Source organism: Primulina huaijiensis, chromosome 1 (assembly GCF_012295235.1).
Source record: "Primulina huaijiensis isolate GDHJ02 chromosome 1, ASM1229523v2, whole genome shotgun sequence".
NCBI lineage: Eukaryota > Viridiplantae > Streptophyta > Magnoliopsida > Lamiales > Gesneriaceae > Primulina > Primulina huaijiensis.
In genome coordinates, this window is record NC_133306.1 from 21,809,434 (window position 1) to 21,832,366 (window position 22,933).

General features: G+C 32.9%; 3 protein-coding genes and 1 pseudogene across 5 annotated transcripts; 2 read left to right on the top strand and 2 right to left on the bottom strand.

Moving 5' to 3' along the window:
* The first annotated feature begins 209 nt into the window (after positions 1 to 209).
* Positions 210 to 3,288, top strand: LOC140984555 (serine/threonine-protein kinase RIPK-like). 2 transcript variants are annotated; one of them, XM_073452078.1, is made up of 6 exons: positions 210 to 821; positions 971 to 1,106; positions 2,010 to 2,146; positions 2,262 to 2,385; positions 2,473 to 2,913; positions 2,971 to 3,288. In XM_073452078.1, exons 1-6 carry the CDS (start codon positions 438 to 440, stop codon positions 3,066 to 3,068), a joined length of 1,320 nt encoding a protein of 439 aa, XP_073308179.1. In that variant the 5' UTR covers positions 210 to 437; the 3' UTR covers positions 3,069 to 3,288. The 2 variants fall into 2 exon arrangements, with proteins under 2 accessions (XP_073308179.1, XP_073308170.1); XM_073452069.1 differs by having other exon boundaries at positions 2,473 to 3,287.
* A 3,097-nt stretch (positions 3,289 to 6,385) lies between these two features.
* LOC140984566 (uncharacterized) lies at positions 6,386 to 8,823 on the bottom strand. 2 transcript variants are annotated; one of them, XM_073452097.1, is made up of 5 exons: positions 8,708 to 8,823; positions 8,321 to 8,622; positions 7,108 to 7,152; positions 6,974 to 7,018; positions 6,386 to 6,845 (listed from the first exon to the last, which is right to left on the bottom strand). In XM_073452097.1, the coding sequence occupies exons 2-5, from the start codon at positions 8,437 to 8,439 to the stop codon at positions 6,419 to 6,421; spliced, it is 636 nt and encodes a 211-aa protein (XP_073308198.1). In that variant the 5' UTR covers positions 8,440 to 8,622; positions 8,708 to 8,823; the 3' UTR covers positions 6,386 to 6,418. The 2 variants fall into 2 exon arrangements, with proteins under 2 accessions (XP_073308198.1, XP_073308189.1); XM_073452088.1 differs by adding an exon at positions 7,295 to 7,347 and having other exon boundaries at positions 8,321 to 8,805.
* A 3,760-nt stretch (positions 8,824 to 12,583) lies between these two features.
* LOC140961419 (protein LURP-one-related 6-like) lies at positions 12,584 to 13,850 on the top strand. Its single transcript, XM_073419961.1, has 3 exons — positions 12,584 to 12,970; positions 13,087 to 13,329; positions 13,476 to 13,850. The coding sequence occupies exons 1-3, from the start codon at positions 12,722 to 12,724 to the stop codon at positions 13,617 to 13,619; spliced, it is 636 nt and encodes a 211-aa protein (XP_073276062.1). The 5' UTR covers positions 12,584 to 12,721; the 3' UTR covers positions 13,620 to 13,850.
* A 1,000-nt stretch (positions 13,851 to 14,850) lies between these two features.
* On the bottom strand, positions 14,851 to 17,163 carry LOC140984576 (cation/calcium exchanger 4-like; annotated as a pseudogene).
* Positions 17,164 to 22,933: the final 5,770 nt, after the last annotated feature.

Genomic DNA, 22,933 nt, shown 5'->3' on the forward strand with positions numbered 1-22,933 from the left:
TAATCATATTATAGAGAAATGATCCGTTGTATCAGTAAAAAGACTAAATTTAAATTAGAAAAATGTCGGAATAAGATTGCAAACAAACATTTATACAAGATCAAAAATACAAATTTTCGATCATATTTATGTACAAACGTGTGTATATATCAGATAAATTCTAGAATATTCATAGTTTAGTATAAAGTATTATAAGAAGGAGATGCAAATATTTATATCCGTGTCCTAAAGAGAGAGAGGTTAATAATTAATCTCATTTTATTCGTGTAATGTGATGTATCTCAGTTCTTGATTTCTTCTCTCCATGTCGATTAATTTTCCGAAAACGATACACATTTTCACGATCAAGAAATAAAAAATATAAAAAAACCCATCATTATTTTTTCGTTTCCAGCTCAAGATCGATCCTTTCTCAATCTCACAATAACTGTGTATTAATGGCGGTTAAGAAGAAGGTGAAATGGCAAGACTATTTCCCCATCTGTTTCAAGTCCGAGGGCTCGAAGCCGGATCCGAAGAAATCAGTGCTGAAACAGCAATCTTCGTTCCAAAGGATTTCGCTATCGGATTTAAGCAGTTCCACGGTGCTATCTGAGGATCTGTCGGCGTCGCTGGTGGGATCCAATCTTCATGCGTTCACTCTTCAGGAGCTGAAGGTGATCACGCAGAACTTCTCGCCCAGTAATTTTCTTGGTGAAGGCGGGTTCGGGCCTGTGCACAAGGGCTTCATTGATGATAAGATAAGGCCCGGCTTGAAGGCTCAGCCCGTTGCCGTCAAGCTCCTGGATTTGGATGGTTCTCAAGGCCATAGAGAATGGCTGGTAAGTACTGCATGAAATATTCTAATGTATACGTATAATTATATGACATTTTTTCCCACCCCATCAAATTTGTTTGAATTATTAGAGTTTTAAGTTGGTTTCAATCTACAAACTGATTTTGTTGCTCGATGAATACTGAGAATCGTCAGACCGAAGTGATTTATCTCGGGCAATTGAGACATCCGAATTTGGTGAAGTTGATTGGATATTGTTGCGAAGAAGAACATAGGCTTCTTGTCTACGAATACATGGCACGAGGAAGCCTAGAAAATCAACTATTCAGAAGTAAGTTTTTACCACTTTTACGTTCTTTAACTTCAATAATTTACAGTTTCAATTTTTTTTATATTATAATTTTTATTTTTGTGATTCTAATTCTAACACACAATTGCATGAAAGTAGCTGTAATTGGCAGGCCATTTTAAGTCAACGATGATTGGTATTTTGAAAATGTCAATGGTGATGATGCGTTGGAAGTTGACATTTGATCTGATTAAATTGTCAATAATTTACCCAAATAAATCCACACAACTTAATTTCTCTTTTTTATTGACAATACGAACTTCAATTCATTGTTTTATTTATCACTTTGAATAAATCAAAGCTTTCTTCTTGAACCATCATATCGCCACTTTAAATTAATGGAGACGAGCCATACCTTTTTTTGGCCAAACAACATAATTTACATTTAAAAATCTCATTGTTTATCTTGCATTCTGTTTAATGTTGGCATGACTAATTGATCAAGCATATGACATTGGTAGGCATCGAAGGAGCGAGTTGGGACGATCGTTCCATTTTTTCGACCTTTTTTTAATTAAAAAAAATCATGTATAATCCGGGGACGGAGCTTTATTAGGGGCAAGAGATTGTTTACTTGAATCTGAAATCTTGGTAATGCCAGGGTGATATATATAAGTTATTTTGAGAGATCATTAATTTATGGAATTTAGAAAATTGTTTTTTTTAATTAATTTTTTTCAATTGATTCTATTGGTTTGTTGGTGTTTAGTGATAGTAACAGCTAATTGGGTCTAAATGAACAACTTAATTCTTTGATGTGATGTACATATAATTGTTTTAATTCTAAAGAACTTTATATTGTTTTTCTCTGGACTGCATGTGTTCTATCTATAGCGATAACCGAAAATTTTACATTTTTCTATTTTCCAAAAAAATTTGAACCAGGATTTTCAGTTTCACTTCCATGGCCAACAAGAATGAAAATTGCTATTGGCGCTGCTAGAGGACTTGCCTTTCTCCATGAAGCCGAAAAACCCGTCATATTCCGCGATTTTAAGGCATCAAATATTCTGCTACACTCCGTAAGTGCATGTTATATATATATACATACATACATATATATAAATAGTAACAATATATACACAAACATTTTCACGTTCATATACATCATACAAAATCTTTAAATCCTTTTTTCAGGATTTTACTGCGAAACTCTCGGATTTCGGACTTGCAAAAGACGGTCCGGAAGGTGATGATACGCATGTTTCCACCCGAGTAATGGGTACACAAGGTTATGCAGCGCCAGAATACATCATGACAGGTGATATAACTTCGAAATTATGGTTAATTTCTTACTTTTAACCTTTCACAAGTTGCATTTTGAATCTAATCAAGTAAAGTTTTGCAGGTCATTTGACAGCTGCTAGTGATGTATATAGTTTCGGGGTACTTCTCTTGGAGCTTCTAACAGGTCGGAAATCGTTGGACAAAACCCGTCCTCAAAGAGAACAAAATCTTGCAGAATGGGCAAGGCCTATGTTGAAAAGTCCCCAAAAATTCAGCCGCATAATCGATCCAAGACTCGAGGGGCAGTACTCGGAACTCGGGGTTCAAAAGGCAGCAGAGATTGCTTATCATTGCTTAAGCCATCGACCAAAACTTAGGCCTATTATAAGTGAAGTGATCAAAGTTTTGGAGCCGTTGAAAGATCTTGAAGACTTGCAAATTGGTACTTTCGTTTTCGCGGTTTCCACCGATAGTGATCATTCGTCGAAAGAAATTGCTAAGAAGAAGGAGAATTCTCAGTTGTATCATCACAGGAACAGACCAAATGAAGGGTGTGAAAATGGTGCGAAATCTCCCGTTTCATTCACTGAAAATGCACGACGACAAGATCGGAGGAAAGGGTCGAATTCGCCCCTTTCGTTTACTGAAAATGCACGACAACATGATCGGAGAAAAGGGTCGAATTCACCTGCAAATTACATTTTAAAGAGATCATGAATTGTGGAACTGTGGATCAAGAAAGTGTATATATAAATATTCATCAAGAATGTTCTTCGTTTCGTGGAGTACTGACTACTCCTTGTATTTAGTTTATTAGGGCAAATGTTGAGCATGTGAGCATTTTTTTCTTTTCTTTTTTCTCAAATGTAATTGGAATCACACACACATTTCTCGGTTTCATTCATATATACAAACTTTGTTCTTCTGTTTGATAAATCATAATAAAATTTTACCATTTTTCGCAAACCAAAGTGCTTTTAATAATCATAATAAAATAAGATTAAACTTTTCATATATTTAAGAAATCAAAGTGCTAAGGATCTCTTGGTCTAATGATAATTAAGGATAAGGCTAAAAATTCATATGATCTTAGATTCAAATCCAACAGTAATTAGATTACATAAAAAAAATTTACCCCAACTCATTATATAAAAAAGAATCGACAATATTCCAGAACAATAAAATTAAATTAATATTAGGATCCCATAAAGATATCCTTTATTATTTATTGTTTCCATTTTCCTATATATGCTAGCTGGATTTTAAATAAATAATTTTCAAAATGAAACCGTTGATTTATATATATATATAAAATTGAATTCAAATCCCTCGTTTTTTTTTATTATTGTTTGACTTGGCTGGGTCACAATCAGCTTACCAACCCCAAAAGAATTTAATAGCACATATCCAAAATATTATCAAACGAATACATGTTGAGTGGGAAGTGAGGTATGTTTGGTGAACAAGAAATTAGACCTTGAGAAAGAAGCAACAATCGTCTAATGACCGATCACCACCCTTCATTTATCCAAGAAAAATTATTCAAATTCCATTTTAATTAAAATGTAAAAATTCGAATAATTTACACCAAATTTAGTTTCGAGACTTTAATTTAGAAAGGAAATGAAACATATATATATATATATATATAAAATCATCGAATGAAAAATTCTCGCTTTGACTATGAAAAACTTGGTAAGCATATGAAAAAAACTTCATTTCAATAAGTTTGGTGAAGTGTAATCATTATTCTCGGGGATGAAAAAAATGACCAAAGATCGGACTTAAGTAAGGAAATGGGTATTTTATTTTATTATTTTCATTTATTATGGTATAAATTACAAGACTTCAATTTTTTATTTTTAATTTATGTATTAAAATTTAGAATAATACTGTCACAACTAAAGTTAATTTGCTGCAAGAACGAATGGAAAAATCTGATTATATTAAATTTAAGTGGCACTGATCCTATTTTTATCGAAGTTTCAACCAGGCTGATGGCCAATTCTGTCGTACTTTAGGCCGAGGTGTGAAAATAATAAATTAAACATTATAAAACTAATCCAAAATTATGATTATTGAAATGGGAAAATTTGAACCACAGGAAAATCCAATTTTTCAAATCGCGACACTAAAAAACAGTATAAATTATTCGTCCCACCACACTTTTTTTTTTGAAATATTTTCTACCTCAAAAAAGTTTATTACAATTAAAAAACATGATCCAAATTTAAAGAAAATATGATCAAAACATACTCCTAAACAGTGCGATATAAGAGTGCAAAATAAGCAAGAAAGTGGGTATGTCCAAAATCATAGCAAATACTTGTGATATATAGGAGCATGGGCGGCTAATTATTTTCTTGAAATATGATTCTTTAAGGCCACAAAATCTATTTTGATGTAAATTTTACAATAAAATAGTGAGATTTATGCACCAAATACAACATCCATCTCCAACTCATTTACTTCAAATATTACATCAAAAAAATATTCTCGNAAATAATAACATAAATATTAGACTATTATTTAAATATTATTTATAATTTTTAATACAAATAAATATAATAAATAAAAATAAAAAAGAAAGGAGCCTCTGCGTCAAATTTGACATCGGAGCCTACGCTATTTTGGCCAAATAGCGTACCCCCATTGGAACATATATTTTGCACCAAAATGGTCTTTGGAGATGCTCTAAGTATATAGAATTCTATTTGAGAGGGCTCGATAACCATGATAGCTAGGATTCTTACCTTATCTCTGTAGATTTGGCCAAATCGCGAGTTTATTTAAATTTTTTATTTATCACGGAAGATCTTGATAACCCCTTTCAGGGCCATCGTTTATCAAAGGGCTCTCCCCTTCTGTCCTGACATGTGGGCTCGACCCTTCTGTAATCTTAATGGCATCAGAATTCAAATAATTGTTTCTAATAATGTACATTGGATGTTAACAAATTTTATGCAATATGATATAAAATTATACGAGTAGGTCTCTTATGAGACGGTCTCACGAATTGTTATCTGTGAGACGGATCAACCCTATCGATATTCACAATAAAAAATAATACTCTTAACATAAAAAGTAATATTTTTTCATGGATGACCCAAATAAGATATCCGTCTCACAAACTACGACCCGTGAGACCGTCTCACACAAGTTTTTGCCAAATTATACAGTAGAATATACAAAAGGTATCAAATTAAATGCACACACATGGTATGACACCATAATTATAAGCATATTATTAAAATAATTGTACTACTAATATATGTAATTAATGTTATGTCAATAATAATTTGAACCGAAATAGCCAATTGGAAATTTAAGATTCGTTGGCAACTGTACGTGCATCGAATCCCTATATAGCCATGTAAAAGGTTGCTTTATATCATTAACCTAATAAATAAATTATGAGCTCTTTTTCACTCTCTGACTTTCTCTTTACGGCTATTGTTTGCTAAAAAAAATTTATTCTCTTTTGGTTTTTTATGTTGGTCCCATCTGCGATAATTTGAGATAATAAACTCGAAAATAAAAAATAAATTGGACACCGAGATTTACATGAAAAACCCTTAAAAATTATTAGGGTAAAAACCACGGACAAGATGAAAAAAAATTTCCACTATAATATTTTGTGGTGTACAACTCACTCACTGTGTTTCCAAAGAAAACACACACTCTCTTAATACAGAAGAACAAACACCTCACAAATATTATAGAATATTATAAAATGAGAGAAAACTCGAAGAAGGGATAATTTCAGAATGAAGGGAAGCTCTATTTATAAAACTTCCTGTCAGTGTGAAGACGTGTCTTCTGAAATTTTTTCGAAATTGCCTTTGGTGATTGCCAACCCACGTTTTTTATTTTCTTTGACCTTTCAACCGACATTTTAGTCGAGTCTCGAATTTGAAACATCGTCTGAAAAGCGAGACTTTTAATTTGTTTCGAATTTATCGAATGTGAAAAAAATTAAAAGCGGAGAAAGACTACGGATGTGGAGAATGGAGATCCATGAAATTTAACGAATCGAAATTTATATATGTCGATATTATCATATAATTCTAAAAACAAAAGTAGGAAGGGTAACAGCAGTTTTTGTTACAATATGAACATACATTTACCTTGGGACATTTAGGATATCTACACTTAAACTTAATGCTCGGACAAGAGCACGGGATAGAGCAAGGGTTCACACAAGAACAAGAGCAGGTTAAGCACGAAGGCCAAGACAAATACGAGAAACACGAAGGCCAACTTAAGTATGAAGTGAACTCCGGAATGCAGCAGCAGCTAGGTGATCTACATGTACAGTTGTCAAAACATCGGCTATTCCAGCACGAAAAACATCGACATTTTGGGATTCGGCAGCTCACACATTTGCTTCTGCAACGACATTTATTGCATTCGGGGAAGTGTGGCATCTCGAGGTCGCACGTGCAGTGGTGACAGCAACAGAAAATCCATGATAATCTGAAGCATGAAAATCCGCTGCAAAAAATGGGATTTACACTCTGATTATAAATGAAAATATATAAGCGGGGAAGTTGGAAATTTTCGATGAAGGTTGTAGAGTTGTGCGTTTTTCAACTTTACGATGACAGTTTAGGAACTCATACCAAAGCCATTTCCAGAAGCGGCGTGATTTGCTGATCTTCTTGGTTCTGCTTTCAAAGACCAAGATTTCAAGATTCCGGAAAAAAAAAAAAACAAGAATCATGCAATTGAAAAGACAACCAATGTATGTTCTCACGTAGGTATTAGAGGATCTACATTCGCTACCACAAAATCTGCAAGCCTGTCAATGAAATTCAACATCAACATCGGTATATGATTTGTATCATTTGATGAAAGACGAAACCATGTTTAAAAAAATTAGCCGTGTTCTTTCGAAATCATCCTTGAAATTAAAAGTAGATGCATTCCAGAAACCAACATACTCTTTACAAGATCTTGAAGCGGGTGGAAGGCCTTCAACAGCTTTCAATTCTTCCTGATTAAACAAAATGCAGTTTCACTATAGACCGAAACGTATATTCCGTACAAGCAAAGCTCGAGCTTTCAGGATTATTAGGATTCTAACATTCAAGTAACATAATAATTGATCATCATATTTATTTTAGCAGTTTGCAATCTACCCAACTTAGTTACAAACCCTTTCTTGAAAAATTTAAGTTTCATCCTTGGATACTATTTGGTACGTGAGATGAGATGATCGAAAGATGTTGCCTGTGACATGATTAACTACATACATTGTGTTTGGTGTATGGGTTGAGTGTGGACTGAGAAATCAATTATCATCCCAACACCATATAGCTGTTGTGGTCTAGATATATTAGATTCTTTTTTTGATGGGAACTTTTTGAGTCCATCATGAATCGTTAATCTTCCAAAAAACAGATAAATTGAAGTGGTCCATACATTTCCAAAATAAGCATTCATATTAAAGTTTTGCCAACAAATAATTCATTTTTTGGGTCCTTATGCTATGTCCTGACACACACCACAAACTATGAGGGCCCTCCATAATTCTCTCACACAATTAACAGTCATTGTCATCACCATACTACCTAACTGAAGTCTCATTCAAATTTCTGCTCCACCCAACTACTCTTACAAATTGGAAAGAAAAAAAAGCACATAAGATCCTCAGTGAAAGTGTAAAAAATTACCATCACTAATAAACATAAAAAGTACCCTAAAAAAGAGTAAAAAAATACAAAAGTAATCATCAAAAGTACACTTAAAAAATTAGTTTAGAGTTGAAGTTTTAAGGTGAATTTACAGATGGCACGAAACAAAAATGACCAAATCACATTAAAGTTTTTGGGAGTTGGTCCAAAATCAACCCAACTGAAATCTAGAAGAATTTAAGCATGAAAATGAAGTCAACTAGCATCTCAAATCGGCCATTAAAGTAACAAAAAACAGAGCAATTTGTACATATAAATCTTTACAAAAATCACCTCAAGAAAACCAATCTCCCTCTCCAAAATCTGAATCTTGGCCAATTCCCGGCGCTTCCCGTACAAATCAGGGTACTTGGGCGGCGATTTAGGCCGCGGCAGCGTTGACACGGAGCCATTCCCCCTTAAACCAGACATTTCGCCAAGAAAATCCAAACACTTATTATTATTTTTTTAATCTCAATTTTCACACACTAAAAACCCCATTAAAAACTGGTACGAAATCAAAGTCCCAAAGATCGAAACTTTCAAATGCGAGTGTCGCAGTAAGATAGATTCCAAGAAACACCCGCACACAGTGCCTACAGAAAGAGAAATGGGAGAAAATGAGGTTAACGTTGGAGAATGGAAGGGAAAAAGAACAGGAAATAATGACTAAATTCTGACTCGGCGGTTTAATAACAGGGGTCCCCAGAGCCCCTAACGCTCTGCAACACAACTACTATGGGGAGAACCAGTTGCAGAACAAAGCTATACAGTTTATATACACATACACGCACAAATACTATACTATATATAGTACAGAAATAAATAAATGCATTTACTTCACTCACACCTGTCCGCAGCTGCTCGGTTATAAAATAAAAAGATGCGTAAAAAACTAAAAACAACCAATTATTTTTTGTCACTGTTGGAGGGGGATAGAAATTAAAAAAAGTTGTGTGATAATGGTAAGTACCTGTTTGACAGAGACTGTTCTGTTTCTTTCTCCTTCGAACAATGATGGGTTGAGGTAGGAAAAGACGGTGAAAAAAGCTGCAGATTATTTGTGAATGCGGATAGATTGAGGTAGGAAAAGAAATATCTTCCAATCAAATTTAAGATATCAAGAAAAATTAATTAGCGAAATATATAAAACTTTGATGAAATCTCATTAAAAAATTTAGCAAAATAAAGGTCATTTCGATAGATCAGAGTACTACTTTTATCAGATTTTTTTTTTCTTGAAAACCCTTTTTTCATTCCGAAAAAAAGAAAGCAGGAGGAAGTCACACAGTGAGTGTCTGTAATTTGGGTGGAGTGGCAGAGCAGACTTGTACAGGGAAAGACATGACAGAAAGCACACGTGACACGCTGCAGCGCTGCGTGATATGATTCAGAAACTGTGGAATTCATTCTCGTTTCTACAGCATCGGGTAAAACAAATATAAATATCTCAGATTTCAAAATAACAGGGTAGGAGCGTGGTGAAATTTTCAAAGCCCCCAGCTGTGTATTTTTTGGGAGACTGAGGAATCTCTTACGCTGTAGATTTGAGGATGTTATATTTTAAGATTTGTTGATAGGCAGTTTGATGGCATTTCTGAGCTGTGGTTATGTGCAATTGGTCGGCTCTGTGTATGACATCATATTTATTCTTCTATTTGCCCTCTCTTTTTACATTTTTTATCTTTTAGAGAATAAAACTAACATAAGACTTTTATCTTATCCATATATTTATAATAATAAATTATATATTCGACAAAAAAATTAATATTTTTCATATTTATTTTTTAAAAAAATCAGTCTCACAAAATTGATTTGTGTGAATCAAATATATATTTATTTAACATATAATTGTAAAATAAAAATAAAATACTAAAATCCATCAACAACTAACATCTTTTAGAATGATACATTTCTTGAGTTTATAATATCTGTGTATCGAAATGGCGACCTAAAAAAGGTCATCACCATATCAGTGTCCAAAGTGAAAAAAAATCTATGTCAAATTAAGGTGCACGATGCATCCACTGAATATTGAAAAATGCGTAAAATTAGTCTAGAGTATGTCGTCTCGGATGTCGACTTCTCAAAAGATCGACAATATTATAATGTCTCATATCCAACATTAAAACTAATATAAGAGTACTTATAATCCATAAATGTTATAGAACCCAAAAGATAAGCATTTTGGGATGAAGTATCTTTTGAGTTTATAATCTAACAGTGTTTTGAATTAAAGAATCTAGATTTGAATTCGAGTTCAAAAAAGTTCAAGTTTGAGTTGAATTAAATATTATTGAATACAAACATAAAATTTTTCAAACCAGCTCGATTCTTTCACATCGTCGCGAACTTAGCCTGTTGTAGTAACAAACTAAAAATGCTGTTGTGTGGGCCGATTGAAGTGGTCGCAATAACTATTATAATTTAAATAGGATAAGAGTTTTAGTTGGTTGTGGAATTTGACGAAATATATCGTTAAAATCGGGGAGAGAACTATTTTTGGTTCAGGCGAATAAGGCCTACTCTGGTTTGTGTCAATATTTGGAGCCCAAAGCAGATGACTGTGAAAGGTCAATTTTTTGAAGGCGTTAACAAATGAACTTCAAGACTTTTAGGTACATACATATTATATGAATATCCAAGAATCCCCCTTTAATATATTAATGGGATTTTATAAAATTTAATTTCTTCGTTCTGATGCTGGATATAAAGACTTGGGGTGTAGTAATATTTAATTTATAGGATTGGTTTATTGTGATTGATAAATTTTTTTTTAAAAAAATGGAGAATATGTTAGCATATTAATATTATTTGTAAGGGGTTAGATTTTGAAATGGAGAGCCATGACGCAATTAGCGTGGATTTTCTTCAATATTTATGCAAGTCCTTGAGCTCACGGGATGACAATTTTTTCCAAAACCGATAGAGAATCCGATACCTGACATGAATGGAGGAGGTCATGGAGGAGATTTTTTTACCTGATTAAATAAATTAGTAATCAGATATGAAGATTTTCGAGTGTAAGAATGGAGGCGAATATTAGAGAATCATACACATATCCGAACCGAATACCAAATAAAATTTATATATAATTCGAATGTGTGTTAATTCTAATTTACTTTTGTTGAATGTTATTATTTAGATATAATCAAGAAAATTATTAGTATATAGTTGATGTTATTTTTGTTAAATAATAATGTTATGATAAATTGTTTATAATATTTTTTTTGTAATGTTTGTTTTCTAATTTTTATATTTTTTTACTCAACAATTTAATAAATATCAATAGCTTATTTGAAATAAATCACATTCGAGAAAATGAAATTATAGATGATAATATGATATTTGAGTAGGGTAAGAATATTCAATGGGTAGATGATGCTGATGAATATAATAAATAGAGATGATGACCAAAGATATGAAATCCAATCAAAACTCATTGTCATCCCTAAGTATACCCGTCAAAAATTGTAAAATTGAAACTAAAATAATCATTAATGAAATAATCATGTGGAAAATATGGGGTGTTTCACTTTTGAAAAGTTCATCTTTATCGCTTGGTCTGATAAAACTCGAACTAAAAGAAAGAAACATTTTGATCAGTTTAAATGAGACAGACATGTCACGTTACGTTACCTCACACGTTATTGTCGTAGCGTCTCTTTTTATTTATTATTTTTCAATATATTAGTTTATACTGTATTTTAGTGGACGATGGTTACTATATCAAAGGACGAGGATGATTTAGGGAACAAAAAGAATATTTATTTATTTATTTATTTATTTTAATCAAAGTAATTGAAATGGGTTTTTTCAAACAATACTTTATTGTGTAGGATTTTCGGATATGATTTTTTTAAAAAATGATTTTCCATCTATAATTTTTCCTATGTTTTTATCAGACGAGATTATATTATGAATTAACTAATTAAATCGAATCTATTAATTTCAAATTCATTGACTTATTTATATGGACAATTTTAAGTAAAATACAAATCAATTTTCAACAATAATTTAGGTGGATTTCAGTCAAGATATAAGTCATTTGTAATTCATCTATCATATATATGTCATTTATATAATTCGTCTCTCAAATCATTCTGCAAATTAGATCACTCTTTTCAAATCAAATCCATCAATTCAAACGTAATCGGAGTGATTGACCCATTAACACACAATGTTATAATTAATTAATTATCTAGATTTTTGCCGAGTAACCGACATATGTTTTATAGAATCTTTTTAGATCAATTTGGACAAGTTACCTTAACTAAAGGTCAATTCATTAAAGTGGAAGCCTAATTCAAGAATTTCCGTGTCCCACTCCCAATTAACCCTATGTTTCTAACAACCAAAGACTTAATTTACTTCAAATATTCCCCCTAAAGCTCTTAGGCAGCCAAATTTCAAAAGCTCACGAACTCTTTTTGAATTACATCAAAAAGCATTTCAATTATACCATGTTGTACATTTTTTCAACCAAAATCCATTTGAATTTCACACTAGATTACACATTTTTTTTAGTTTGTGTTTATCATAGTCAAGAAAGTTTGCCAAACTTTTGAATTCATAAGTAACACACAATAATTACAAAATCCCTTTACAATAATTTGTATAGTCTATAAATTGGATTGTTCTTTTAAGCCAAACAATACCAGGAATTTATATATTTTGAGTACAATAGACCAATCAATGGCTGATAAACCAGGTGGTGGAATGATGATGATGATGCCAATAGTAAGCAAGGAGTATTGTTCGCCTGATGAGGTGGTTCGTGCGGTTCGGAGGCGGCCCAACGTGCCGAATGGCGGGGGATTCGTGGTGGCGGATTGCGGCCAACGGGTTGTTTTTAAAGTGGATGGATGTGGGATTCTTGGCAAGAAAGAAAAGATGATTCTTAAAGATGGGGAAGGAAATGATTTGCTACTTCTAAGGCGAAAGGTGAGTAATGTATCAATTTGGTCCATGTTTGAATCCACGTAGTTAGAAGGTTGAAATTGAATAATAAGTTTGGTGAAAAAGAAGAGTTTTTTTTATTATAAATTTGGTGGCTACAGGGAGCAATAATCGAAGCACTAAGCATCACGAGACAATGGAAAGGCTTCACTCGCGACTTCTTGGGATCGCGCAAGCTTGTTTTCACCTTGAAAGAACCAAATTCGTGTTTTTCGAAGAACACTCCCATCAGGATCTCCGCTGAATCAACGGAGTTCAGCACTTACAGAAACCTTGAAATTATGGGTGATTTCCAAGAAAGATCTTGCACCATTGTCGGTTCCAAGGGAGATGTAATAGCACAGGTAGACTATATTGCTCCGACCCACTGCGTGTATCCATAGGGAATGACTAATTTCTAAAAGAAACACATATAGTTGTATATAGGGTCTTTTTTTTTTTTTTTGCTAACGCTAAACGGCGAGGATTTCTTGTTTATGGCTGCATGTAGGTTGGAGTAAAGGAAGAGGTGGAGCAAGTGTTGTCAAGCAGGGATTTGTACCATGTAAGAATAAAGGCTGGAATTGATCAAGCCTTTGTTTTTGGAGTGATTGCGGTTCTTGATTACATATACGATGGATCCACCAGATGCTGAAATCGTTGGATGGATTATCAATTGACTTTGAAGATATTGAAAATGTATTATATATGTCAGAATATTCAACTTTATCAACATAATTAAAAGGCCAACATCTTAGAATCACGTATGAATTATGGGCATATGATGATATGCAGATACATGAACTTATTGCCATATAAGATTTCGATTCCCTCCTTTGACAAAAGCAAGAAAAAGTAGAAAAGCAACATGCATGCACGCAAGTTGCCACATCATATTTATAGTAGCAATTCATATTTGCCATAATTTTCATTATTGGAACTCTATACAAAGACACCGAGTTTATAATTAATAAAATCGTAGCACTTGTAGCCTAAACAAATATATGTATTTTTCATCCTGGAAATCAAAATGCAACAGACAAGTTGAGTTTTCCACTGTCTCGATATCAACTATTGCATAATCTGCAATCAAATTTCCCTACTTGGGTTTGTAAGAGTTCTTGAAGGGCAGTGGATTATCGAAGATGTTTTTTTCATACATATTTTACTTGGCAGTCACCTATCAAATAGATATTGCTGATGCAAAATTTTGTGAAGTATGATTAAGTACGTCTACTCGGCATAGATCATCTGTGGACAATCTATCATTCATATCAATTAAGCTTTGGATAAGACACTTATATTTGGAAAAGCAGACGTTGTTGGAAATAGTCAATGATAACTATATAAAACAAATTTCACTTTGGAAAAATGAATGAAATGATTTAAATCACAATGCATCATACAAATTGTATTTGAGTGTTGACTTGTGTGGAAGAAAATCTTCATTGTTAATTTTAACTGTAATTCCAACGTATGGACTTGAATGGATGGATGAGTACGTTAAAGCTGAAAGAACTTATTTCCGTGCCCCCACACACAATGGAACCAGATTCTCTGGCGTTTAATACGGACCACCCATCGTTAAAAGTTGGCTTGTTTTTAGAAGTATTATTTCATTTTCAAGTTATGCATCTGTTCATTTTTGGGGAAAATATGATCAGACACGGCTAAAACTAGGTGATACATTAACTAAAACGATAAACCCAATCTTAAAAGTAACGCACGATTCGATCGATTTCTAATTAATTGGTTGGTTTGTCAATCGATGTCGAATTAGCCGAAGATTTATTATATTGGTCACCAATCATGTCAATCTATGTGTCCACCAAATGACATTCAACTATTGAATATCAAGAAACACTGTAATACGGAAATTGACAAAATTATATATACATGTAGTTTACATCACATTTAGAAGATAAAATGAAATATTATCCATCACTCTTGGCTGTAGCTCCTCAGCTACAATCAATGCCAAACATATGGAGTAAGTCCATTTCTACCCCATGTCCTATTTTTTTGAAACTCAAACAATGCATTCTTCAAAAATGTCAATCCAGAATATCGAAATCATACAAACATATGACGTGATACAACAATAATCGACCTTCTGAGAACCGTATATGTACAAATTTACACTGTCATACAACATGAGAAACAATTCACTAACTTCTAGTCACCCTGGCTCGCTCTACGCAATCACCACGCCACGATTATAATCGATAGTGAAGTAGCTAACTGGAACCATTGAGCATTCCGTTACTGATAGCAATGCTTGCTCTAAGAGTTAAAAAGCTCAAGTAGATGATCATCAGGCCGGCTCCCAATAATTTTCTAGGCCGCATATCATTTCGTGAAAACATAACAAGGGACCAAACGAGCCCCAACACTAAAAACCCGATAGTATAATACAAGGTGACATCTCGCGGAATGATGTACACAGATGATTTTTTGGACCAAGCTGCAATGACTAGAGAAATACCCAGACCGACAAGGGTGTTGAACATTGGTCCTGCAAAGCATCCGGAAATAGCGACCTGCACACCATCTCCACCATTCATCGCAATGGCCACATTCGCCATGAGGTCTCCCAATGAGTTTCCCCATGCCAAGATAGTAAGAGCGAGAAGCGACGATTTAATTCCTAGGATAACACCAAATGCCACAAGCAGTGCAACGAGTTCGTTGGCAATCACGTAGAACCAGATTACACTCATGAAAAATCCACCTAGAACCCATGGAAGTAAGAACTTCCGAGGTGGGTGTTCTGTTTTTGTGTATGATAGTGCCAGGACTCCAAGTATACTACCAACAACAAAACCGACGACATATATAATTCGTGCTTAACCGGCGAAGTATAAACAGATTCGTCTTTGGCATTTTCACAAGACGAAGCACTTCCAGTAACAGGTAGCAACGGGGCAACCGACCCCAACTTCAGCCTCTCACCATACTTTGTCAATATCTCCTTAGCAGCAACACACAGGCCGTAAATTAAATATATCGAAACGAATGCAATGGCACCTCCAACACTCACCTTACCGACCAGTAAAATACATAGAAGCGATAAGAGAGTAAAAATAAAGAACCCCACGTCCCGAAAGAAGCACTTCTTATCAATACGCACGGTTTGCCCTGATATGCTAAATGACACAGCCCCCAGAACAACACAAGTAACAAAAACAGCTGCACCCAAAACACTGTTCAGACCCAAGTCTCCAGAATCCCGACCCACGAACGAAGCAATACTAGCAAACACATCAGGAGCACCGTTCCCTAAAGGAAGCAGAGTCACCCCTGAAACCGTAGGGGGTAACCTCAACAAATTGGAAAGTATTTCCAGGGAACAACAGAAGTAATCCGCCGCTGTATTCCCAAGTAAGTAAAACAAAACAAGCAACCAAATTACAAGAACTACATATCCCAAAGCCTTGAAATTTTCGCAGTCACAGTAAAAGAACTTGATGTAACCGAGAAATCCCCCGGCATTACATTTGGGGTTGCTTCTCAAGTATTCACATTTGGTATTATAACCCTTGTGCTGATAAATTCCTGCGCACGTAGTCGTGTATTTACTTCCCAGTACGAAATTTTGATTCTCCGACTCCCTGTTTTGGGTACCATCTTCACTGGAAGAATTAAGGCTATGCTCGAACACTTTCCTCCGAAACACAGAGGTTTCGGGAAAATCATTTTTCAAGCGGGAATTTTGGGCAAGATTTTTAAAAGGCTTCTTCGAGGAAAGACACTGAAAAATCTGTTCTTGACAAGCGAACATAAAAAGCAAAACCAAAACACAAATCCAATTGAAAATTCCACGAAATTTCGAACGTCTATGACAATAAATACGACTCGAAAATTCCATTTTTTTCAACTCGTGTAAATTAGACTAATCCACAAGAACAGACAGAAAAAAACAATCAAAAATCAACGAATAGCTGTTGCTGGTGTGTACCTGAGAGTGAATGTTAATAGAAATTTCTGACAAGGTATGCAACGACGACGCGTATATATAATTGAAAACCATTTTCAAACAAGGATAATTTAACTCAACCACTCTCAAAATATTCGAGAAATGACAATAATAAAAAAATAATAATAATTCCCAGCGTCCGATCGCGTCTGAAGAATGTTGCGTTGTGCATACGATGCATGAAATCCGACAGGTGGTTCCTTGATCGACTAGAGAAGCCGAAGAAATTTTGGAATCTTACACTTTCTTGACCATACAATACAATAATAAATATTCTAAGAATTAATTTTATAATATGTGCAATTAAAATAGGACACGTTTTAATTGGACTGTTGTGATTTCTTTCCCAACCTTTCGGTTCGTGCATGCCTCGGATGTCAACTTTGATTTTGATTGTCACTTTTTGTACGTATATACGTATATACATAATAAATATTAGTGACGACAAAAACAATATTTTTTATTGTTTAAAAAATAAGGATTAAATTTGTATAATTACAATTTCCAAATTGAAATATTTTGAGTTTTAGTATGGTAATTTGTCCATATTTTTTTTAATCTAGTAAATTTGATTTTACTTGTCAATATAAGTGGTATTTAGAGATTGAAAAATTCACGATTACACTAAAATTTAAAATTTTCAGATTTTATGTATTTTTTTAAAATTATTTAAAGTTAACCGTCATGCCAAAAAAATTATATGTGTATATATATAGGCAAAAATTTACGTGTCGTATTTTGTGAGACGGATATTTTATTTGAGTCATCCATAAAAAAATATTACTTTTTATGCTAAGAGTATTACTTTTTATTTTGAATATCGGTAGGGTTGATCCGTCTCACGGATAAAGATTCGTGAGACCGTCTCACAAGAGACATACTCGTATATATAATATTGGATATTGAAAAAAAGGAAATTTGTTATAAAAAAAAAATACACCATCACACAAAATTATATCAATCATGTTTAATATCATTATCTAAATTTAAATGATCATCTTACTACTCTTCCGTAGATAATCATAAATTTTATTTTTTTAAAAAAAAATTATTTTATTAGAATCAAAATATTTAGTTTTAAATTTTAATATAATCTTTAAATATTTTACATGACAATTAATTAGCACAAAATACGTGTCACAATTAATTAGCTAATATAAATGTACACGTAGGTACTCAATAGATAAGAATAGTTTGCAATAAAATATAAAATTTTAAATAATATAGAATTAAAATAGATTGACAAATGTAAAAGAGACAAGTTTAATAATGAAATTTGTTGGTCAAGGGTGGGTGCACCTGCTTTGCTTCAGTTGCCTCGTATTTGGACCAATTTATCGCGAATATGCTTGGATCCTATCTTTGATTGATTACTTTTTTTAATAAAAATATTGTTCTATCTAAAATATTGTGGCTTTAAATAACATAATTATTCAATTAAATCACGAATATTTCAATCAATAATTTGATATGAGAGTGAGTATCTTGTGAGACGGTCTCACGAATTTTTATCTGTGAGACGGGTCACCCCTACCGATATTCACAATAAAAAGTAATATTTTTAGCATAAAAATTTATATTTTTTCATGAGTGACTCAAGTAAGAGATTCGACCTACGAAATTGATACGTGAGACTGTCTCACAAGAGTTTTTGTATTGATATAAATATCCCAAAATCTAAATTAAATCAATCCAACTTTCAAAAAATATATTTTTCTTAATGATAAGTAATATCTAGTGTCAAATTTTTTTCCATCAAGAATTTTATATAAATACCACAATATATTTTTCTATGTATTGAGTTGATCTGCCTCACGAAAATAAATATGTCCTACCATAACGCAAGAAACCTATAAAAAAATATTTATCGTATTATAAAATAACAAAATTATTAAAGGCCACACAACAATGATGAATGCTGATGATCCAAAAATTGATGCTTAGCCTCTCCATATCTTTATTAAAGTCATGATTTATAGAAGCATCTCATGCTTTGTATTTGGAATATATTCTTATTTGGCAGGGACAAATTAAGACCACATTTTATCTCCTATTTTATTCCAACCCAGATGAGCATATGGCAAATAGATCAAGGTTTGTCATTATTCATGATCCAATCCAATTCAAATACCATTTTAAAAGCATGTCACGATTTGATAAGCTTGTTTTGAATATGATTTTTACCGGATATATAGGAAGTGATTGGATTTTCGTGAGACCTTATTAGTGTACTCTTTATCATAAAGCTTGTTTAGCTTTTAATCCAGTAATTGCTTGACTCCTCCTTGGCCTGATCCTAAGCCTGACTCCGGGCTTAACGGGTATCGTTTCACTGAGACTATATTACTCGAATATTATTTTCACTTATATATTTTTTAGCAAACTATAATTTGAAATGATTTGTTAAATGTTAACTGCTAGAATTTGAATAACTAAATGACTCAAAAGGTTAAATAAGCAAAGCAATGTAAAATGAATATTTAAATTCAAATGAGAAGTATATTTGTTGAGAATCTCGGTTCATCTACCTCTCGTTATTTTTAATAATTAATATCGACTGTTGTTCATTGCTTTTGATAATATTCTATAAATAATTAACACACTTTCTCAAGTTATATCAAAATAATTCGACACGATGAAATAATTAAATGTCTTTAATTATCTATAAATAGTGAAGTGTATACATGATTTATGGAATCTCCTAACTTTCGACTATCAACGTGTATTTATTTTCATATGTCTATGCAAATTGTAAATTCACGGATTATATTACTCTTTACTATTGCAAATTATTATCTCGAACTCACTCAATCCACGGATTATATTATTGGTTCCTATTGCAAAATATTCTCTCGAACTCACTCGCAATATAAAATATTATAAAAACTAGCTAGATTTCAATAATTTATGGAAAATAATAATATAATAAAAAAATAAATCAAAAGTCGATCATTTAATTAATTCAAACAACTATTTGGGGTAGGATCTCCTTAAATCTTAACAAAAGACGAGTTTAACTGCTAAAATTCACACTAAAATATGCGACATAATAATCAAATGAAAGTTCTTAAACTAAAAATACTATAATAATCGAAAAATGGAAAGAATGCTGCTTGAAAATCCCGAAATCTTCTAATTTCTTTGAATCCGGTATTTTTCTCCAGCATCTGGCGGCTCTCCAAGGTTGAAAATTGTCTCAAAAGTGCTGATTTTTTCTCACCAAATCTCGTGCAAAAAATCGATTTCCATGTAGGTGGCCGTCAGGAAAGTGGTAAGAAATCGCCCACAATAATTTCCATGTTGGGCACACTCGCAAATTCTTCCGCCCTAGCGGAAGTCGCTCGCACTTTCTATTTTTCTTTGTTGCTCAAACTCGTTGGGACAAACAGCATGCTATGATCGTTGTTCTTCCTTGAAATTCTTCAATTGCGTGCTAGGGCGGTGAATGTCTTGCTCGCACTTTAACCCTCAAAATCATCTTTTCTTGATTAACTTACCTACAAATCAAACCAAAACATATGAGATTTGAACATGATGCATAATAAGGCTTAAAGAAAACTGAGCTCGAATTAACATAACAAAAATATGCAGGAATGAGACTCAATATGACTCACAAAAATGTGAAAACGACACCTATCAACCCCCATAGGTTACAAGACAAAACATAACGAAACAAGAATTAGTTCAACGTTGTGTTCATGATTCACGGTTTTGCCTCAACGAATATCCAACATATCACTTTTCAATCAACGCACAACGTCAGTTTTCGTACATCCCTAGAAGTTTACACACTACAATATTTTATGGATTTTGAACTGTGTGTGCAATATTGGTTCGAGAATCATGCATTTCGACAGTTCCATTTTCAAAAGATGCAAGAGACTTTAATCAACATGTTGGTGTAAATTTCTTTCTCCTACATCTCTTATCACTAATTACTGACCCACAAACACAGATGGTTATGACTTTTCAGGCACAAATCAAAGCTAGAGTCAGGGTTACCTTAGTCAAGATGAAATAGGTAAAAAGAGATGAGTATAATGATATCAATATGTTGCATGGTTATCATTTTTATGGAATTAAAGACTGGTTATAGAATTATGTACTATCGAGGCTTGTTGTCTTCAAATTTTATTTGGAGACATCTCTAATATCACCGGATCCGGGTGCGAGTCATGATAGTGGACCTATCCTATTTTGTTGATTTTCGAATATAAACTTTGTTTCAAAAACTAAATACTCAATATAATTAATTGAAGCTTACAAAAAAAATCAGTTATCCAAGCCCTAAGAATGGACGTCTTGAATTGTCTTCTTCTTTGACAATCTCTCATATAATTTATGTATTCATCCCCATTATCTGGATTACGTAAGAACAAATTATTCAGTACACTCATGCATTCAGCCACTAAATCGTCCTCAATGGTAATTACAAAAGCTTTCATAATAATAAATAATAAATACACGTGCAGATATGATGTGATAATTGAGAGAAAAAATAAATAACATAATCCAAATCATAATCTCTATCATGTTGACTACATGGATCCAAAAGGTGGCACACATGCATTAACATGTAGCACGTTGACATGCAGGAACCAAGAGGTGGCTCCCAGACATAACAGAACAAAACAACATCCACAACATAATCTCATCATACAACACATTGAATTAACACTACAAAAAAAACGGTTAGCGATATTTTTAAAAAATTCGTCGCAAATAGTCCCAAAACCATTGCAATTTAAAATTTTGCTACGGTTTTAATAAACCGTCGTCAATTTTAGCGACATATTAAAAAATGGTCGCTAATTAGCGACGGTTTTAATTTAATCGTTGCCAAATTAGCGACGGTTTATGTAACCGTCGCTAAATTGGCGACGGTTAGAGAAAATCATCGCTAAAAATATGTACAAATAATTATAAAAATAAATATAATAATTATAAAATAATTTTTTTAAAAAAAATAATATAATTAGCGACGGAAATAATTCTTAAACCGTCGCTAGTTAGCGACGGTTTTGTAATATTCCGTCGCTAATTTAGAGACGGTTAGTCAATATTCAGCGCTAATTTAGAGACGGTTAGTCAAAATCTGTCGCTAAATTAACGACGGTTTTGAAATCCGTCGCTAATATGGCGATGGTTTTTGAAAAACTGTCGTAATATTTAGCAACGCCGACTTTACCGACGGTATTATTTTCCGTTGCAAAAATCATCGCTAATTAGCTTAGCGACGGTTTTCATCGCTAAAACCATTTTTTTTTTTGGTAGTGTAAGAGAAACAAGAGATCATGCGTCCCTGTATGCAAGACTTTGACATGCAGCAACCAATAGACGATTGTCACGTATCAACTAGAACACTACCAAACACAATAGAATAAAGAATTCCAATAGATAAATAACTAATAAAGCACCAATAACAATATTATGCATCCAAATTCATTATTGTGGAGATTTTGCGAAATAATTTCGAATGAAAGAGTGTACATACTTGAAATATTTAGGTTGATTGTTATCACTAAATCAGAACCTCAAAAAATATCAAAATATATAAACCAGAGTTATTTCAATTAAATATTCATCCTAATATATCCAAGAGTAGATCTCTCATGAGACGGTCTCGCGGACATTTATTCATGAGACTAGTCAACCTTGCTCATATTTACAATAAAAAATAATACTTTTAGTATAAAAAAAATATTACGTTTTCATGGGTAACCCAAATAAAATATATACATCACAAAATTGACATGTGAAATCGTATCACATGAGTTTTTTATTAATGGAAAACTGATATTTTTATTCCTTTCATTTTCTAAGATATGTATATTGAATGATAGAATCCAATATTTCTGATTTATAGCTTCATATTTTTCAATAAATCAACTTTCATACAAAACATTCCCTAAACATTTAGTATTATGTGTAACGTGCATGTTCATATTTAACTAGTTTCAAGTCTAATTCGTAATGCTAATTAGATCATAAAC

Bases quoted from the DNA above. Each gene is read 5' to 3' on its own strand.
- LOC140984566 (XM_073452088.1), bottom strand. From the start codon at position 8,458: ATGTCTGGTTTAAGGGGGAATGGCTCCGTGTCAACGCTGCCGCGGCCT. The intron at 7,348-8,320 runs GTGATTTTTGTA...TTGTTTAATCAG, and splicing joins GGGAGATTGGTTTTCTTGAG to GAAGAATTGAAAGCTGTTGA. The intron at 7,019-7,107 runs GTGAGAACATAC...CTTTGAAAGCAG, and splicing joins GTAGATCCTCTAATACCTAC to AACCAAGAAGATCAGCAAAT.
- LOC140984555 (XM_073452069.1), top strand. From the start codon at position 438: ATGGCGGTTAAGAAGAAGGTGAAATGGCAAGACTATTTCCCCATCTGT. The intron at 822-970 runs GTAAGTACTGCA...GAGAATCGTCAG, and splicing joins AAGGCCATAGAGAATGGCTG to ACCGAAGTGATTTATCTCGG. The intron at 2,386-2,472 runs GTGATATAACTT...AAAGTTTTGCAG, and splicing joins GCCAGAATACATCATGACAG to GTCATTTGACAGCTGCTAGT.
- LOC140961419 (XM_073419961.1), top strand. From the start codon at position 12,722: ATGGCTGATAAACCAGGTGGTGGAATGATGATGATGATGCCAATAGTA. The intron at 12,971-13,086 runs GTGAGTAATGTA...TGGTGGCTACAG, and splicing joins TGCTACTTCTAAGGCGAAAG to GGAGCAATAATCGAAGCACT. The intron at 13,330-13,475 runs GTAGACTATATT...GGCTGCATGTAG, and splicing joins AGGGAGATGTAATAGCACAG to GTTGGAGTAAAGGAAGAGGT.